The following is a 19,274-nucleotide window of genomic DNA, read 5'->3' as shown; positions in this document are numbered from 1 at the left end:
AATTGCAGCACATACGAGGACTTCCAACGAGAATCCAACGAACTAACCACCAGATTAATGGAGAGAGGATATACAAAGTCAGCTCTTAAGAAAGCGTTCAATCATGTCAAAAACACAGATAGACGAAATATAATCTTCAAGAAAAATGATCCGAAGAAGGAAGACACTCTAATGAACATAGCCAAATAAGAAAGATCATCTCCAAGCACTGGTCAATCCTTACGGAGGACCCGATTATAGGTAGCCTAGTCACATCTAGACCCAAATTTCTTACAAAAAATCCGGCTCTATAGGGAACATGCTCACACAGAGCGAATATAAAGGTAGTGCAAGAAGAGATCCCTGCAAAACTTGGGGCACATATCCGTGTGGATCATGTACACAGTGTGGAGTTATTGGAAGGAGAACCATGATAACATTACCTAATGGGGAAAATTTCCAGCTACGGCACTTTGCCAATTGCAGGACACGGGGTGTTGTTTACTTGATGCAATGTCAATGTGGGGCCTTCTATGTCGGGAAAACCCAACAGGAATTTGCCAAGAGAGTTGAAAAACACATACACAGCATGGGCATAGGCAATCTTTACCTACCATTAGGTAAGCATGTAGCCAAACAACATAATTATAGGATGTCCAAAGTCAACTTCACAGTCCTGGATACACTCCATATACCAACTAGGGGGGGGGGTGATTGGAACAAGGTCCTGCTCCAGCGCGAGATGCGCTGGATCAGGCGCCTTAGGGCCACCACCCCCCTGGTTTAAATGAAACAGAGAGCTTCAGGCCCTTTCTAGATGGCTTCGGTTCGGGTAAAACCGACTAAAGTCATTCTTCATTCTCCCACCTCTGTCCTTATCCATTTTTCCAGGCCTAATACCTCTCCCACTATTCTGACCTTTCCATTTTATGGGGTATCCTTCACGAACCCCTTTCTCGCATATGTGTTCAAGACAAGAGACTTTTCAACCTTAGGGGGTTTTTAGAATTTTAGATAAATATATACTTAGACAATTGTCTGTATGCGATTAATTTTGCAATTTGTGATCACATCACCAAAAACCATCTGGTTTGGGCCAGTATTCCTAAGCCTTCTCCGGGTTGAATTTTGTGGTCTAATACCCTTTTTGTTGTCTTTATCATCATTATTATTGTTCCTATTTGTCCGTTTCCTGCATCTTATCATCCCCTTCTGTATCTCGGGGTTGTACCATGTGGGGGTGGACAGTCCCTCCCCTTGGGTGGGTCTTTACCCCATATGTCCTATTCCTACCCGACACAGGGGGCCCCAATGTCATACTATACATTGGGGCCTTCCCTACTCCCCCCGCTCGAAGTGTTCAAAGAGCGGGGGTCCCTATGTCAGTGGTTACTAGTCCCAGCTTCCCTTCTCCCACTCGACCTATTGTGAGTGGGATATGGGGACTATTTTGTGGTTAAACAGGATCAGGTTTATTTATTTATTTTAACTTCTTCCCCCCCCCTCCCCGCAGCTGGCTGGTCCACCTGCCGGGACTCACCATCCTGACGGGTGGTCATTTCAGCCTTTTTCAACCTGGGGGTCTATGTGTGGTTTTTTGGGGGGGTGGGTGGGTTTCCCACATGAGACTAACGTATCTACGGCATCGATTTCTTTGTCTCATGTGGTTTGCTTTATTTATTCTTTCCAAGTATAGGCACGGCCCCTTTCTAACATGGCGGATGGCCCATACATGCTGCTCCACGTCGTGATAGACGCACGCCATGGCGGTGCGCATGTGCGATGAGACACACGCTACCGTGGCATGCATGCGCGGTATCCGCAGTGGCGTTCATTGCCATGGTGACGCTCAGCGTCCTCACGTGGGACGTACCTGACGGCATCCCTGACAGGCGAGCCGCGCCATTGGCTGGTGCGGCGCCCTATCCCTGCCCACACCACATAAAAGGACACCAGAGATGGCAAATGGCGTCACTCCTCCCTCGGGAATCTCCGAGGGCCATCAGGGCAGACGGTTTGCTGGATATACATGGACTTTGACTGCTTCAGGCCACTTTGACCTGCATCCCTTGGGAAAGTAAGTGTTTTTTTTTGCCCTACACATCCACATTAGAACAGGATCCTCTCTGTTGGGGAGGAGGAAAGAAAAATAATGATGGTAATTAATAATATAAAAAAGAGGGGGGGCTTGCTATAGCCCCCCCACCCTCCCACTATTATCCTTAATTCATTACTCCCTATGTCTGCCCTATTCCAGACAGCCATCAGAAATTTGATGTTGAAACGCCAACACTTGGATTAAATCTACTTATCCAGCCATCTTGTAGGAGATATAGGACATTTTTTAACTCATGGAGGACTAGGACTCTATACCCTGATATGGGAGATTACACTTACCCACGAGGTGCTTTGGAAGGATGTAAGTAATGTGACAGTTTCACAGTGCAGGAAATGTACACATACATATATACAATTTATAACATTATTACTTTGTTTTTTTTAGACTGTGATGCATTTCCCTGAAGAAGACTTTTCTTTGAAATACACATGTTGAAACGCGTTGGAATTCCACTACTCGACAGCACGGCTGTTTATCTGTGGTGACTGTATCGGGTAGTGTGATGTATCACTTTCTTCCAAAATTCTCCTTTTATTAGCCAATGTACTTTTTCAATCATTTGCAATATGATATCCTTAATTATTTTTTTTGTATATATACAGTTTTTCTTGAATTTTGTAGTTCAATTGATTATCTCTATTTTTTGTAATTTTTGTACTTTTTAACTCTGATCGATAATAATAAAATTGATTTTTACTTTAATTGAAAATTTCCATTGCCTTAAAAATCCCTTCAGAGGTTCATATACTTTTTTTTATAAATTGATATGGGATGATGGCAATGAAATATGTACACAACCGAGGTCACATGTATATAAAAAGCACAGGACACAGGTAGGCTGCACAGGGACACAGGACACATGCACACAGGACACATACACATGTACAGGACACATGCACAGGACACTGGAAACATGCACAGGACACAGGGACACATACACATGTACAGGACACAGGGACACATACACATGTACAGGACACATGTACAGGACACATGGACATGTACAGGACACATGCACAGGACACAGGTAGGCTGCACAGGACACAGGAAGGCTGCACAGGACACAGGGAGGCATGCAGCTGCAGAAGGGCATCGTTGACCCTCTTTTTCCACTTACAGTAGCTGCTGCATTTCTCACCCTCATGTTATACTCGGGTAAATAAGTTTTTCCCAGTTTTTTGTGGTAAATTAGGGGCCTCGACTTATACTCGAGTATATACGGTAAAGGGTGCTGAATACAAATGCACGCCACACTTTTCACCCAGCACAAATAATTTACATATCACTATTTCTGGTCTGCATAGTGATTCAAAGCATTCATTTAGTTGCAGAATGGCCACCACAAGAGGCCCTAGGCTCAATTTTGTAAACTAAAACCTACAAGTTCTTGGCTATAACATAATGACGTCTTACTGAATTGAATCTCCTACTTGTAAAATGTGAATAACCTTTATTCCAAAATTATAGAGACAGGCAGTTTTCAAATAGAAGCATAACGTCATTTGCATTTCAGAGAATGCAACATTTGGACTTCCACTCTAAATGTTTGATAAGAGTGATAGCGCTGATATTCTTTATGCTAGGTTATACTTTACTTCTTGCGCTGACCATGTGTGTGGTCAAATGGATCTTTTCCTCAAAAGGTGTCTCAAGGATCTGGATACCACACAAAGCAAGTTGGTGTTGGGTACAAAACTCAAAATATTCAGAGTACTGAAGCCACAAGATTGATATGACAGCCAAGCAAGTAGCATTTCCAGGCAATGACCAAAGACAGTCTACATATATCTAAATATTTCCTTTTAAATAAAGATCACTGAAATTTTGAAATTTTACTCAGGTGCACCATTTATATTCCAAAAAGCAGCAAATGTTGAAAAAATCTCAGCAAAACGATGAAGCTGATTTACTAAAGAAATTGAGAATATTCACACAATACATTGTGCAAATATTCACCCATCTTATCATGTGGAGATAAAACAAGTAAACAGGAAAATGACTGGATAATTAAAGGGTAACTCCACTTTCATGGGAAAAATAGCAAAAAAAAAAAAGAATAATAAAATAGCATATACAATTGCTACACAAGCCATATTGCATCTGAATGTTATTATTCCAAATTGGCTTTCCTTTTCAATATGCAGCACTGTAATTTAGCCTTTAGGGTGAAGTTCCACTTTAAGGCTAGGTGTCCACTATTGCGGCCCCAAAGTCGCACGATTTATAGTGCGACTTTGCAATGCGATTTTTGATGCGATATCATGCGACTGGTGAGAACCATGGGAGAACAAGTTGCACCGAAGTCGGGAAACAAAGTAGTACAAAAACCTTTTTTGGAGTCACTGCAACTTGAGTCCCACCAATTAGAACGTGGACCATTGAAATACATGTATTTTGACTTGTTATGGGACTTCACGTGTCAAGTCGCACAACAACTCGCAGTATTGGAAACAGAGCCTTAGTGGAAAGGTTGAATACGAACACTTAAAAATGTATTCAATTTACAAATCAAAAAGAACTTTTCTTTCTGCAGGCCCATTTATTTTTGCCAGGAAGGAGGGTTCATTGAGAAAAAGACTGGCAGTTGGCCCATAAGCTTTCAGTATTTAGTACATGTGTACAAGGCCTGAAATAAACTCTTAGGTATCTTACTACTTCAAAAGATTTCTTCAGAGCTGCTTTTTGATTTTTTCTCTGCAACAAAATCTGACAGTTTTGCTTATTCTGCATTTCGGAATCAGCAACTGAATAGTATGTAAGTATGCAATGCCGCATTAAGAAGTGCTCCTCAGAAGGCATGTGTGCTAAAGAGCTCCAGCCGCCGAAATGGATGAGCAATTGTAAACCACTTCTGAGGCTGCCTCTTGACCTCCATCAAACAGAAAATAATAACAGTAGTTGAGGAACAGAATTTGTCTCTGTAGGAGTTTCATTATTATGAGTTCATCTGAAGTTCTGTGTACCGAATATGGAATAACTCACAAGTTCCTGCCCACAGCTAAGATAGGCTGCCAAAACAAGCTGCCTACTCTGTGATTAAAGGTAAAACATCAAAAAAATGTACAAAGTGTGCATTAAAAAAAAAAGACACATCAAAGAACATATTTTTCTAAATTCTGGAGGACAGCAACAAGGATCCTTATAAGCTAGAAACATGCTGTGATCAATGACTGAAGATACCTTTCTCAGTTGTGCTTTTCCTTCATATTATAAGATGACGAAGGACTTCAGACAAAAATGTTTCTAGTTGGGCTTAAATGCCTTACATACCTCTTTTTTTCTCTGTATAATCTATTAAAAGAAAACTCTACTCAAGTGGAAAATCTGTAAAATGTTTTAAAAGGAGCCAAGGAAACCACTAAATACAATCAATGTATGTTATTACACCATTACATGGAGGGGGGTTCAGGAGCTGGAATTTGGTACAAGAGGAATCAGAGGCTTGTTAGAGCTTACAATTTAAGAGGCAGGGTCAAGTGATACAAAAGGTAATAACTTTGGGGATGGGCTGATGGAGAAAGTAAAAACACAGTGTATTAGTTAGAAGCAGGACAGGCCTCTTTAAAGAGAAGGGTTTTCAGGTATTGTCTAAAGATGGATAGATTAGAAAATAGTCTGACAAATTGGGGTAGGGAGTTCCAAAGGATGGGAGAAGCTCGGGAGAAGTCCAGGAGGCGAGCATGTCAGGAGGTGACAAGAGAGCTAGAAAGCAGGAGGTCTTGAGAGGACTGGAGAGAGTGGTTTGGTTGATATTGTGAGACCAGGTTAGTGATGTAGCTGGTGGCCGAGCTGTGGATGGCTTTGTAAGTTGTTGTTAGTACTCTGAATTTTAGGGCTCTTTCACATGGACGATCCGTATGTCCGTTGTTCATCCTTCCGTTTTCAGATGAAAAACGGACATACATGTATCCCTATGGAGAGTCGGATGTCAGCAGTGACATGTCCGCTGACATCCGACCCGCTCCGATCCGAAAAGTGTAACGGAGGAAAACCCTACTTTTCCATCCGTTTTCGGATCAGATCGGGTGACGACGGACTCTACGGTCCATCATCATCCGATCCCCCATAGGGGAGAGTGGCGCTCTGACAGGTCCGTCGCTGCACAGTGTGCAGCGACGGACATGTCATCTTCCCGCTCAGCGGGGATCGGCGGAGCGATCCCCGCTAAGCAAGCGGGTGTTCACGGGGCGGATCATCACCGATCCGCCCCGTGTGAAAGAGCCCTTACTCGTTGGGTGAGTGGAAGCCAGTGTAGGGATTGGCAGAGAGGGTTAATAGACACTGAGCAGTTGGTAAGGTGGATGAGTTTGGCAGCAGCATTCATGATAGCATGAAGGGGGGATAGCCTATGTAAAGGTAAGCCAATGAGGAGGGATTTGCAGTAGATGAGGTGAGAGATAACCAGGGAATGAATTAGAAGCTTGGTGGTGTCAATGGTTAAAAAGGGGCGTATTCTGGAGATTTTGCAGGGGGTTGAGGCAGCATGATTTGGACAAGGATTGGATGTGGGCCTGCATACATACCTATTCTGAGGGCACTCCATTCTGGACATGTGATCTCCCTAGCATTGGCTTCAGGGGAGAGAAGAGAATACAGACAATGGCTGAAATGCCTGTGCAGTGATGTCACCCATAGGCTTACTATGGGGCATCCGTTGTGGGCTGTCCCTCCTCTCTCCTGAAGCCGCTGGTGAGAGCTGATCATGTGACTGGCCACCCACAAAATAAGTATAAGCATGTTCCTTTCACATGGTAGTTAGAATAGAATTAAGAAGGGGTGGGAGCAGGTTTAAGCATATTTAGGAATTGACCGGAATTCCACTTTAAGACCCCTCGAAGCCAAAAAATGTATAATTGATTCCACTGCCTTATCGGAAAAGGGCTGATTTTTTTCTTAGTTTATAGTAGATCTACTTAATTATGATATGCTGAGGAGGAATGGAAACACAGAGGTCTCAGCTTTTTGAATTCTTTTGTACATGACTGTCAAAGAGATTGAGACCCTATACAGTGAGGGAAAAAAGTATTTAATCCCCTGCTGATTTCATACGTTTGACCACTAACAAAGAAATGATCAGTCTATAATTTTAATGGTAGGTTTATTTTAACAGTGAGAGACAGAACAACAACAAAAATATCCAGAAAAACGCATTTAAAAAAAGTTAAAAATTGATTTACATTTAAATAAATGAAATAAGTATTTGATTCCCTATCAATAAGCAAGATTTCTGGATCCCAGGTGTCTTCTTTACAGGTAACAATCTGAGATTAGGAGCACTCTCTTAAAGGGAGTGCTCCTAATCTCAGCTTGTTACCTGTATAAAAGACACCTGTCCACAATAGCAAATCAATCAGATTCCAATCTCTCCACCATGTCCAATACCAAAGAGCTGTCCGAGGATGTCAGGGACAAGATTGTAGACCTACACAAGGGTGGAATGGGCTGCAAGACCATCGCCATGCAGCTCGGTGAGAGGGTGACAATGGTTGGTGCGATTATTTGCAAATGGAAGAAACACAAAATAAGGCAGCTGGGACCATAGTCACAAAGAAAACAATTGATAACACAGGACGCCGTGAAGGACTGAATCCTGCAGAACCTGCAAGGTCTCCCTGCTCAAGAAAGCACATGTACAGGCCCGTCTAAAGTTTGCTAATGAAGATCTGAATTATTCAGAGGAAAACTGGGTGAAAGTGTTGTGGTCAGAGGAGACCAAAATCAAGCTCTTTGGCATCAACTCAACTCGTCGTGTTTGGAGGAGGAGGAATGCTGCCTTTGAGCCCAAGAACACCATCCCCATGGTCAATTATGGAGGTGGAAACATTATGCTTTGGGGGTGTTTTTCTGATAAGGGGAAAGGACAACTTCACAGCATCAAAGGGACGATGGACGAGGCCATGCACCATCAAATCTTGGGTGAGAACCTCCTTCCCTCAGCCAGGGCATTGAAAATGGGTCATGGATGGGTACTCCAGCATGACAATGACCCAAAACACATGGCCAAGACAAAGAAGTGGCTCAAGAAGAAGCACATTAAGGTCGTCCAGACTTTAATCCCATAGAAAACATGTGGTGGGAGCTCAAGGTTCGAGTTATCAATCGTCGGCCTCAAAACCTTAATGACTTGAATAGGATCTGCAGAGAGGAGTGGGACAAAATCCCTCCTGAGATGTGTCCAACAAAGGTTTTGCCACAAGTACTAGGTTATGTTTTGCGAAGGGGTAAAATACTTATTTCACTCATTAAAATGCAAATCAATTTATAACTTTTTTGAAATGCGTTTTTCTGGATTCCAAGGCCATATCCCACTGCTCCCCACTTGTCCTCAATCCATGACACCCTACACTAAGTGCAGCAGGATCCTGTATGGAGGAAAGCAGCCACGTATGTATACAGGAAATCAACCTGCTCTTCTCCGATGCAGATACCACTGCAAGTATTGATAGAATTGCTTTTGAGACGAGAACTCATAAGAGTTAATCAGAAGATTTGAATATGTTGCCTAAGAATAATTGATATAAATATAATACACCCTTTCCCCCATTCAAGAAATCCCCTTAGTTTAGCTAATTCTGAATATACCGAATTATGCCACAAGAGAGTAAATAAAAAAAAAAAAAAAAACTGTAATTTTCTATAAAGTTTTTAAGACACCCTAAACTCTATGCAGAAGGTCCATAATAGGGGATGAGGATAGGTCAATACGTTGTTAAAGGCAACCCAAACCCAGATCGCAGGTGGAACGAATAAATGGGCTGCCAAAACACACTGCAGGGGAACTCTCAGGCATGCAGCGTTCCTGTGAAATTCTGTTGTGAACCGGCCCTAAAACCTGAATGCAGGGGGCCTTGCATGCATTAAAATGACAATACACTTTTACTCTTATCAATAACCTACAAGGATATTCCATTTATGTAAATAAGCAGAAAATAAAATAGCCTGGCACACTACTGCTGCTCTTGCAATGCTTGTCAAACCTGACACATGCTTAGCTGATGGAATTGTTACATTTAACTGACATTACAAAGATAATCATGTGCCAGGTTTGACAGGCATTGTTTTTGTGCAATAGTGGGAGTATTGTACCAGATCCTTTTTGGTTATGCTTATTTACAAAAACGTAAATATTGTCATTTGCATACGTTAGGCCCTGCATTCAGGTTTTAAAGCGGGGGTCCACCTATCTATCGTTTTTTTTTTTTTAGTTCATTCACAAACTCTTCTTTTCAGCATTACATACTCACATATTGTGTGTAATATGTCCGCCTGTGTCAGATTTCGTCGGAAAGAATAACTTATATTATTCACTGCAGGCGGTTTCCATCTTCATTGTGGGCATTTGAAGCCCACAAGCATTTATTTCCTGGATGTGGTGAATGGTGTGCTCCCAGCATTCACCGCTCGTTCCAGCACATGCTCAGTGGCATCCTGGGAAGCCTGAGACTAGCTCCCAGGAGTCTGGGAGAGGCTAGAAACACGCCTACTCCCACGGGAGGAGAACCAGGAAGTGCAAAGAAGAACAGAAAAATAAAAGGTAATTATGGCGATTTCAATTTTTTTAAACGGCATGTCAGCATCTAGGCAAGGAAGAGAATACATACAGATATTGTTCAAAATTTGGGTGGAACTCCGCTTTAAAGAATATTACATTTTTGTGAATAATAATGTTTTGGATATTTTGTGGTCTGTATTTACTTTGTCCGGTCTTCCAACAAAATGCTGCTTGTAACACTGGACTTCTGCAACTGATTTGGTGGAAATGATCTGGATGCTTCAATTCAATATAACAAGATAATCCATTAAGACAATGTTTTTTTTTTTGAAGTAATGTCATTGTAAATAAAAGCTTATCTTTTGTGAACTGTTTCTACAAGCTCTCTAAAAGTAGATATTAGGTTACTATATTATTCTGCGCTGGTAAGCTACAACCAGCTTTAAAACTTTAAGCTTTGTAACAAAAAACACATGAGGGTTTGTGTTTCACATTGAAGATAATTGTGAGTTATTGCAATATCTCTGTTTATAATGTGTCTTAAAGACTGTATTGTTTTATTCCATGAACACTTTCCTAACAAGCACAAAAGGTACCAAATGTGTACAAAAAATGTTCAAGATCACCAACTGACGGTCATTGTGTACAGCCAGAAGATACTGTAAAATGAATGTTTAAAGTGAACTAGGCTATGGACATTCAAGTACCGTATTTATCGGGGTATAACACGCACCCCAAGTTTAGGAGGGAATTTTAAGGAAAAAACTTTTAGAAGGGAAATTTAAGGAAAAAAACCTTACATTTAAATGCCCATCAATGCAGCCTTATCAGTGTCCATCTGCAGCCTTGTCAGTGTCATTGAAGCCTCGTCAGTGCAGCCTTGTTAGTGCAGCCTTCCCCAGTGTCCAGTGCAGCCTTGTCAGTGCAGCCTTGTTAGTGCAGCCTTCCCCAGTGTCCATTGCTGCCTTGCCCCAGTGCAGCCTTCTCTAGTGTCCATTGCAGCCTTGTTAAGATTTAAATATAGCGCTGCGGAGATCGCAGGGACTGGGCGGAGCCAAGATACACATAGCCGAGTGTACTCGGCTCTTCTCAGCTCTGCCCAGTCCCGCCCTATGATGGACATAACACAGGTCCAATGGGGGGACTGGGCGTGACTGTGAGCGGAGCCAAGAAGAGCCGAGTACACTCGGCTATGTGTATCTCGGCGTGATCGCTCCGCTCACAATCAGCGGAGATCGGCGGGGGATCGCCGTATAACACACACACACCCACGATTTTCCCGATTTTAAGGGGAAAAAAGTGCGTGTTTTACGCCGATAAAATATGGTATTTACATGTTCTGAAACTGCTAGCAAATCTAATTTAAAACAATCTAACACTGACCTCTGCAGGTACAGGCACTGTGAAGCAGTTTATCCTTAAAGGGGTTCTAAAGACAAAATGTTATTTGCATTCTCTGCATTAAGGTAAAAACCCCACTACCTATCATACCCACCCCATCCCTAAACACTTACTTGACTCTTGTCATCACTCCAGTGCTGTCTTGGCTGCAGTACCGCTCCTCTCACTTTCTGGTCTTTACAGTAGGCACTGGGAGCAGTGGGACTCATAGGCTCCTGCTACTGTCATTCTAACTCCTGTGAGGGGGGAGCAGGGGCACAGCTTATTGGCATTGTGTGTCTATAAACGCACACAGCCCAGCTTGGGACCCTGCATGTGTGTATGCCTCCATGGCATCCGGCATGCTAAGGGAGCACCCAAAGGAAGGAAAAGCAGACAGGATCAGCAGGGGACTGCAAAAAAGGAGGTAGGCTACCGATCTGAGCAATATTGTTGCACAGAGAAGTTAAGTATAATATCTCTAAAAATAACCTTTAGTGTCACTTTAAAGTTCACAGAGGCACTGAAGTAATCCAGATTTGTTCTCTCTGCAGTTTAGCTTACCCTGCTCCCCACTCTCAGATCACCTGCTCCATATTTACATTAGAGATTAGAAGACTAGAAGGCTGCTGAGTCACTTGCTGGGAGAGGTGGAGCTGAGCTGCTGAGAGAACAACTTCAATGCTCTCTGAATCGAAGAATTTATAGAAAAAAGAATTAAAGTGTTTTTATAGATATATACTGTAGATTTTTTTGGGGATAGAGTGGGGAAAGGTTTTTGGATGCAGGCCCTGTTTGACAAATTACCCCCCAGTTCCTTAGATTTTTCAGGAGGGTGCATTGGTACCGAGTTGCCATTAGTTCCAGTGTGTATTCATTACTCTCCACCACGCTTTGCAAAACTTTGCCACATATGCAAGCATAGACTGGTTTCACAGCTGGCTTTTTCCCTCTATTTTACTCCCTAGCCTGGTAGAGGTTAAAGTCATAGGGAGGTATTTATAAAGAAGTGAATGTGATATTCACAAAACATTCACTGGAGCTGAATCAATCACTGGAAGGCACGCCTACAGTCAATGTTTAAAAAAAAAAAAAATCACATCCACTTGTTTATAAATATACCCTTCAATCTGTAAATGGCATTCTCTGATATTTAAGTCTATACTCAACACATGAAAAACACAGCTAAAATGCCTTCCTATACATTGCAAACAAAAGACCCAATTTGCTATTACTCATTACACATACCTAAACATTTGTATTCTGGATCCACGCCTTTAAGTAGTGCATCAAAGAGTGATATCTCCACCTTCTGTTTTCTGTGATGGCAGCTGATCAACAAAGATGGCTGAGACACTGTGAGATTAAGGAAAGGATTCAACTGCAGATCACCGGTTCCTCTTCGCCCAGGCTGACGAACAATAGTGATGCCCAATGCTTGGCGAGCAGAAGACCTTGTCGAAGCATGAAGACGCTCCAGAGAGAAGAGGCCAGCTTTTCCATTAACTGGAGAAGAGGAGTTACTGGTAAGGAGGTCCTCAGCTGTCAGAGTGGAGATTCCTGATTGAGCAGATCTGTCCAGGACCTCATCCGATGCTGTGCTTGTCAAGTTGAGGGAACTTTTTCTGACCTTCTCACCATCACTGGTGTCCACCTTTAATTTGGACACGGAAGTGCATGAGTATGTCATTAAGGATATGCGGCTGGCAGTGATAAAGATATCGAAGGGTATGAAGTTAAGATTTTTTACAATAGAGGACTGTTTGGATGGTCGTACAATTCTGTGGTGGCTTGTGCCACTTTGAGGTTCAATTTGAACTATTCTTATTTTCACACTATCACTACCAATGCCACTGTCCTGGGCTCCACTGTAACGGGAGGAAGTATCTGCTGTGCGACCTTCAGTAGCATCTCTTTTCTGTTCCTGTCTTGAAACCTAAAAAGGGAGGCACATAAGATATTAAAAAATAACCACGAGGTAGGGATATTGTTGCAATACACTTAGCCTAGTACTAGGTTATTTTCTCTTGTTTAATAAGACACATCTAAGAGCAATGGTGATATGCAAACTTAGGCTATGCAAAACAACCTGTTTTCACCTCTCTTCTGTTTCAGTCAGTCAGATAAAAAGGTTAGTTATTTTTATTTATTAGTTACAAGTATTTATATAGCAGCAACTATATTTTACTCACTGCTTTACATGTTGCAATAGGATAATGCACTCTGCCCTACTGAAAATGAAAGTTTTTGTAAAGGTAAAAAATAAAAAAAAAATTTTTAAAATAGAAAAAAAATCAACAAACATGTCTATACTTACCTGCTCTCGGCCCTGATCCTCCTTTTCTTGAGTCCCTCACAAGCGCTCTTGGCTCCTCCTCTCTTGTTGCTGCCCTTAATACAAATCTGGTTCCCATGGTAGCTTCTGTGTGGGCTCACTGCCGAGACCTGCTGCTGCGTCTATTAACAAAGACAGCAGGACTCAACTCCGTCCCCCACTCCTTCATCACTGGAATGGAATTGATTTACAGGAACAAGAGTCAATGGTTCCCACTGCTATTGATCTGCCCAGGAAGAAGGGACAAAGTCAGGAGAGCCACAGCTCTCATGCACAGCTCTGGATCGCAATAGTGAGTATAGGAGGGGAAACTCTGTGACACAGGTTTTTTTCACCTAAATGTATAAAATGCATTAAGTTAAAAAAAAAAAAACAAAAAAAAAAAAAAAAAAAAACCTTGAGGCTTTAGAAACCCCTTTAACCACTTCAGCCCCGGACTATTTGGCTGGCAAAAGACCTGAGCACTTTTTGCGATTTGGCACTGCGTCGCTTTAACTGACAATTACGCGGTTGTGCGACGTGGCTCCCAAACAAGATTGACATCCTTTTTTCCCCACAAATGGAGCTTTCTTTTGGTGGCATTTGATCATTTCTGCGGTTTTTATTTTTTGCGCTATAAACAAAAAAAGAGCGACAATTTTGAAAAAAATGCAATATTTTTTACTTTTTGCTATAATAAATATCCCCAAAAAATATATAAAAAAATTCCTCAGTTTAGGCCGATACGTATTCTTCTAAATATTTTTGGTAAAAAAATAAAAAAAAAAATCGCAATAAGCTTTTATTGATTGGTTTGCACAAAAGTTATAGCGTCTACAAAATAGGGGATAGTTTTATGGCATTTTTATTAATAATTTTTTTTTTTTTGGCGGCAATCAGCGATTTTTATCATGACTGCGACATTATGGCGGACACATCGGACACTTTTGGCCCTATTTTGGGACCATTCACATTTATACAGCGATCAGTGCGATAAAAATACATTGATTACTGTGTAAATGTGATTGGCAGTAAAGGGGTCCTAGGGATGTGTTTTAACTGTAGGGGGGATGGGCTACGCATGTCATGACACTGATCACTGCTCCTGTGATCAGTGTCCTGTCACTAGGAAGAATGGGGAAATGCTTGTTTACATCAGCATTTCCCCGTTCTTCCTCTCCGTGAGACAATCGCGGGTATCTCCGTGGACATCGAGTCCGCAGGACCCGCGATCACAATGCCACGGCTTAAAGGTGACGTACAGGTACATTAATATGCTTGTACGTGCCATTCTACCGACGTATAGCGGCATGAGCCGGTTGGCAAGGGGTTAAACAGTGTAAAACATTTATACATTTTAAATTTTAACTAAAAAAGTATAAAGCTTTATCTTGAATGGTATACAAATAAGCAGATACATAATACATAAAGAGTTGCATTTTTTCAACAATTTTATGAAAGAAAATATTCCAAATATGTGTATCCTGTAATAGAAATGCAATGTCACTGAAAACCATTATATAAAACATTTTTAATTTGTTTGTTAATCATCCTATTGTCCAACAAAAGTGACAGTTACAGGGCTTGGTACAAACCATCTCTTAGAACATTACATGTGTCACATATGGTTACTGTGAATGTATTGACACTGCTATAGTAATTTTGAATGTTCTTGTACTTAAAAGTAACCTATAGAATATGGGGATTAAAGTTTATGTATATTAAAATGCCTTTAAACATAAGTGCATTTAGATTATCCCATTACACCTGTCTTTCTCATTTACAATAATGCATAATATAAATGTTGTACATATTATACATAGAAATAAAGGGCAGTTTTACATTTTTAACTTAAATTCCACTTTAAGAAACCCATGTTACATTTAGCAGCATCAGCAGACTTGGCTAAAATTCTGTAACTAATTTGGCAGTTTGATGCTGAGGTTTAAGAACTGGAAACGAGCAAACATGTGTAGTCTTAGTTATCTGCTGCACCATGAATGAAGGCGGATTCAACCCGATCCATACATTTATTATATTGCAGCTTAACAATTCTTAGATGTGATGGCTGTACTAATTTTCTTTTATAGGCTTTCTTTCTTCTATTTTCATCTGGTGATCCAGACAATAAATCTGTTTTTTTGTTTTTTTTGTTTTGTTTTTTTTTTTTTTAACAGAAATGCTCTCTTGCACTTACAGTGATGACACAAATCATTCAACACTGACAGGGGTGCTTACAATGATCAGATTTTATTTATGTAAAACCTTTAGGCCCCTTTCACATGGGCTTTCTGTTTAACGGACTCCGCTCTGCTTAGCAGGGATCGATCCGCTGATCCCCGTTGAGCAGGTGGATGACAGGTTCATCTCCGCTTATTGTGCAGAGACAGACCTGTCAGAGCCCCGCTCTCCTCTATGGGGAGATCGGATGAAAACGGATCACCTGTCCATTTTCATCCGATCCCATCCTCCAGACGGATGGAAAGTAGGGTCTCACTGACCGGATCAGATCGGATATTGGCGGATGTCAGCGGACATGTCACTGCTGGCATCCACCGCTCCATAGAGGTACATGGAGCATCCGATCAGGTCCACCTGAAAAACTGACAGTCGGACCTGATCGGAAAGCCCGTATAAAAGGGGCCTTACCCAAAAGAAAAAAAACTGCAGTAACTGATTATAAAGTATTAGCTGGAGTTGAGGTTCAAGTTGTTACTGTATTTAAATCTGCTAGTGCATTTAACACTCCCCTCCCCTCAGTTGCACAATGCTGCTGTCCAAATCTGCCCCATGTTCTCATTCATGCAGAGTGGTGTCTGTATAATACAGAAGGCATGTTACTGGCCGGACCACTGGGTGAAAACAGAGGGGAAAAAAGCCTAAAAAAAAAATATAATACAGCCACCTCATCTAATAAAAGGTAAGTTGCAACATATTATATTTTTGGTTTTGGGTTTAATACCGCATTAACCTTTTCACATCATGGAGCATACCTGAGGACTTATATGGGCATACTGCAAGCACAATGTTCTTGGTTTTATACAATAAAACTTTCAGACTTTTACATGACCTGGTCTGGATTGAATATCTGGCAACTCTTGCATTCGGTAAGAACATGAACCATATTAAAAAGCAGGCTTTACTTTAATTTACTTGCAATGTTTACTTGGTCTCACAAAGCCACTGCGGTAGCAATGATGCTAATACAGCAACATTACTGGGTTTGACATGCGCAAATGTGCTTATGTATGCTACATATCAGTCTACATTTTACTCCTAGGCTGAGAGGTACAACAAAGTGGTTTAAATATCTCCCTCTGAAAGTGTGGTTCAGATTTTACCAGCGACAACAGGAAACAAAAATTGTTCCCAGTAAAGCTAAACTCTGAGCAAACAATTGACATACACTAGATTACCAAAAGTATTGGGACACATGAACTTTAATGTCATCCCAGTCATAGTTCGTAGGGTTCAATACTGAGTTGGCCCACCCCTTGCAGCTATAACAGCTTCAACTCTTCTGGGAAGGCTGTCCACAAGGTTTATGAGTGTGTCTATGGGAATGTTGGACCATTCTTCCAGAAGCGCATTTGTGAGGTCAGCAACTGATGTGGATGAGAAGGCCTGGCTCGCAGTCTCTGCTCTAGATCATCCCAAAGGTGTTCTATCGGGTTGAAGGCCAGTCAAGTTCCTCCACCCCAAACTCACTCATAAATGTCTTTTTGGACCTTGCTTTGTGTACTGGTCCAAATCCTTTGGTGGAGGGAGGATTATGGTGTGGGGTTGTTTTTCAGAGGTTGGGCTTTGCCCCTTAGTTCCAGTAAAGTGAACTCTTAAGGCGTCAGCATACGAAGACATTTTGGACAATGTCATGCTTCCAACTTTGTGGGAAAAGTTTGGGGATGGTACCTTCCTGTTCCAACATGACTGCACACCAGTGCACAAAGCAAGGTTCATATAGACATGGATGAGCAAATTTGGGGTGGAGGAACTTGACTGGGTTGCACAAAGTCCTGACCTCAACCCAATAGAACACCTTTGGGATGAATTAGAGCGGAGGCTGTGAGCCAGGCCTGTGAGTGCCTGACCTCACAAATGCACTTCTGGAAGATTGGCCAAACATTCCCATAGATCCCCACTCCTAAACCTTGTGAGCAGCCTTCCCAAATGAGTTGAAGCTGTTATAGCTGAAAAGGGTGGTCCAACTCAATATTGAACCCTATGGACTAAGACTGGGATGCCATTAAAGTACATGTGCGTGTAAAGGCAGGCGCCCCAAAACTTTTGGTAATATAGTGTAGTAGTTGTTTTACCTGCTAAAGGATTTGCATTTCTGTCCACCCAGCCTTAGAATTTACAGAGCCCCTACAACATACAGTAGAACATCCAGTCTGGTGACTTGACTTTTCTATTCTGCACTTAAGCAACAACACTAGGTCAGCTTTCCACACACAGTCTGTGACAGGAAGGTGAAGGAGTAAGGGCTCCTTCCCACGGGTGAATGCACCTGGGTCCATTCAGGGGCCATGCATCTGCACGGATGTGAAACTGAGAGCATCAGCTATGTCCATGCAGCCGTTGCATGCCAACTGAAAACAATGGGACTGCGTGCACAGGGATGCACAGAATACCTGTGCATCTTCATATGGGTAAATATGGCCCTCATGTGGGGTACGGATTCTTACGCCTCTAGTTAAGGAGGCCTAACTCAAACTGATTAAGTTTTTTCTCTGCTTTCTCCTACATTTTCCTTGGCAGCACCTGATTGATGATAAAAACTGCTTCTCTCCCTACCGGTCAGAGTGCTGCTGTACAGATTTACAAAAGGCTGAAATCAAGTAAAATGCAGGTGTATATATACTAGTTGAATTTTTCTTCTTTTTTAAATGCACAACTACATTCATTGATGTTTTTACACCTGCTTGAAGTTCAGCTTTAAAACTGGAAAACATTAAGTAGCATTTAAGTATCTACAGTCCAATCTAATTACCTTGGCGGAATTGGTAGAGATTTTTTTCAAGGCAGCGAGAAGTACGACAATGAGCATACATGCGTCAGTTCAGTTGCATTATGTTCAGCAATATCATTATAAAATGCTAACAACCATGAACTAATAAAAAATTGATCCCCTATTTAGGGAAACCAAAAAGTATAGAAATGATAATTCCCCCATACTCTCACTCAGGATGTGAACAGGAAAAAACAATCACACAGGCCAATCAAATAAATATTGCTCTTTTAGGCTTCAAATCAAGTTTGAATATATTGGTGGCCCATTGTATCAATGAAATGAGTTAATATAAAAGTGCCAGTATTTGACCACACCAAGGTATAATAGTCATTTGTGTGAAATCAACAAGATGAATGGCTTATTTAATGAAGCAATGCCTCCGTTAATTCAACAGATCAATAGAGCGTATGTTTTACTAAAATCTGAAAGTGTAAAGAATGCAGGTTTCACTCGACGTTGATTTATGATGCACGCTTCTGAAACTAATTGAGTATATTAACATTCTCCCTGAGGTACGGTGAAAACAAAATATGGCAATTAGCAGGAATGACTACTGGAAAATGAGGAGCTTAGAAAACAGCCCCTGGTTTAACGGCTGCTTAGTGCACGCCTGGCAGTCACCTGTTCTGCCCATACACAAAGATGCCCTGAGCAAAGGTTCTGCCTTTGGGTTAATCCCCGTGATTATTCAAGGAAAAAAGAAGGAATAAAAAACAAATAAAGGCTGCATTTGGGAAGGGTAAAAATACGAAACTAAAACCACTCTTCTGGAAGCAAGTACGGTGACCGGGGCTTCAACATCAAACATGGCAGGAGCAGCCAGTTGTACTCTTATAAAGGAACCATTTACTATTGAGTGCTATAAGGAGAACTGCACTCATATATTCCTTGTATAAACCATTTAAAGTAGACAATAAAAGTTTTCTTTAATTAGCTACCGGTGTGCATTAACATGATCATGATTAAACTAAAAAAAAAC

General features: G+C 41.5%; 1 protein-coding gene across 1 annotated transcript in view; it reads right to left on the bottom strand.

Moving 5' to 3' along the window:
• Window positions 1–19,274, bottom strand: part of VPS13B (vacuolar protein sorting 13 homolog B) — a 1,301,055-nt gene that overhangs the window by 343,643 nt on the left and 938,138 nt on the right. The window contains exon 24 of the mRNA XM_073632833.1: window positions 12,219–12,906. Coding sequence (XP_073488934.1) covers window positions 12,219–12,906 — 688 coding nt within the window. The remainder of the gene's footprint in view (window positions 1–12,218; window positions 12,907–19,274) is intronic.

The sequence above is a fragment of the Aquarana catesbeiana genome, linkage group LG05 (genome assembly GCF_042186555.1).
Source record: "Aquarana catesbeiana isolate 2022-GZ linkage group LG05, ASM4218655v1, whole genome shotgun sequence".
NCBI lineage: Eukaryota > Metazoa > Chordata > Amphibia > Anura > Ranidae > Aquarana > Aquarana catesbeiana.
Note: the sequence above shows the minus strand (reverse complement) of the source record. Positions and strands in the feature narration are given on the sequence as shown.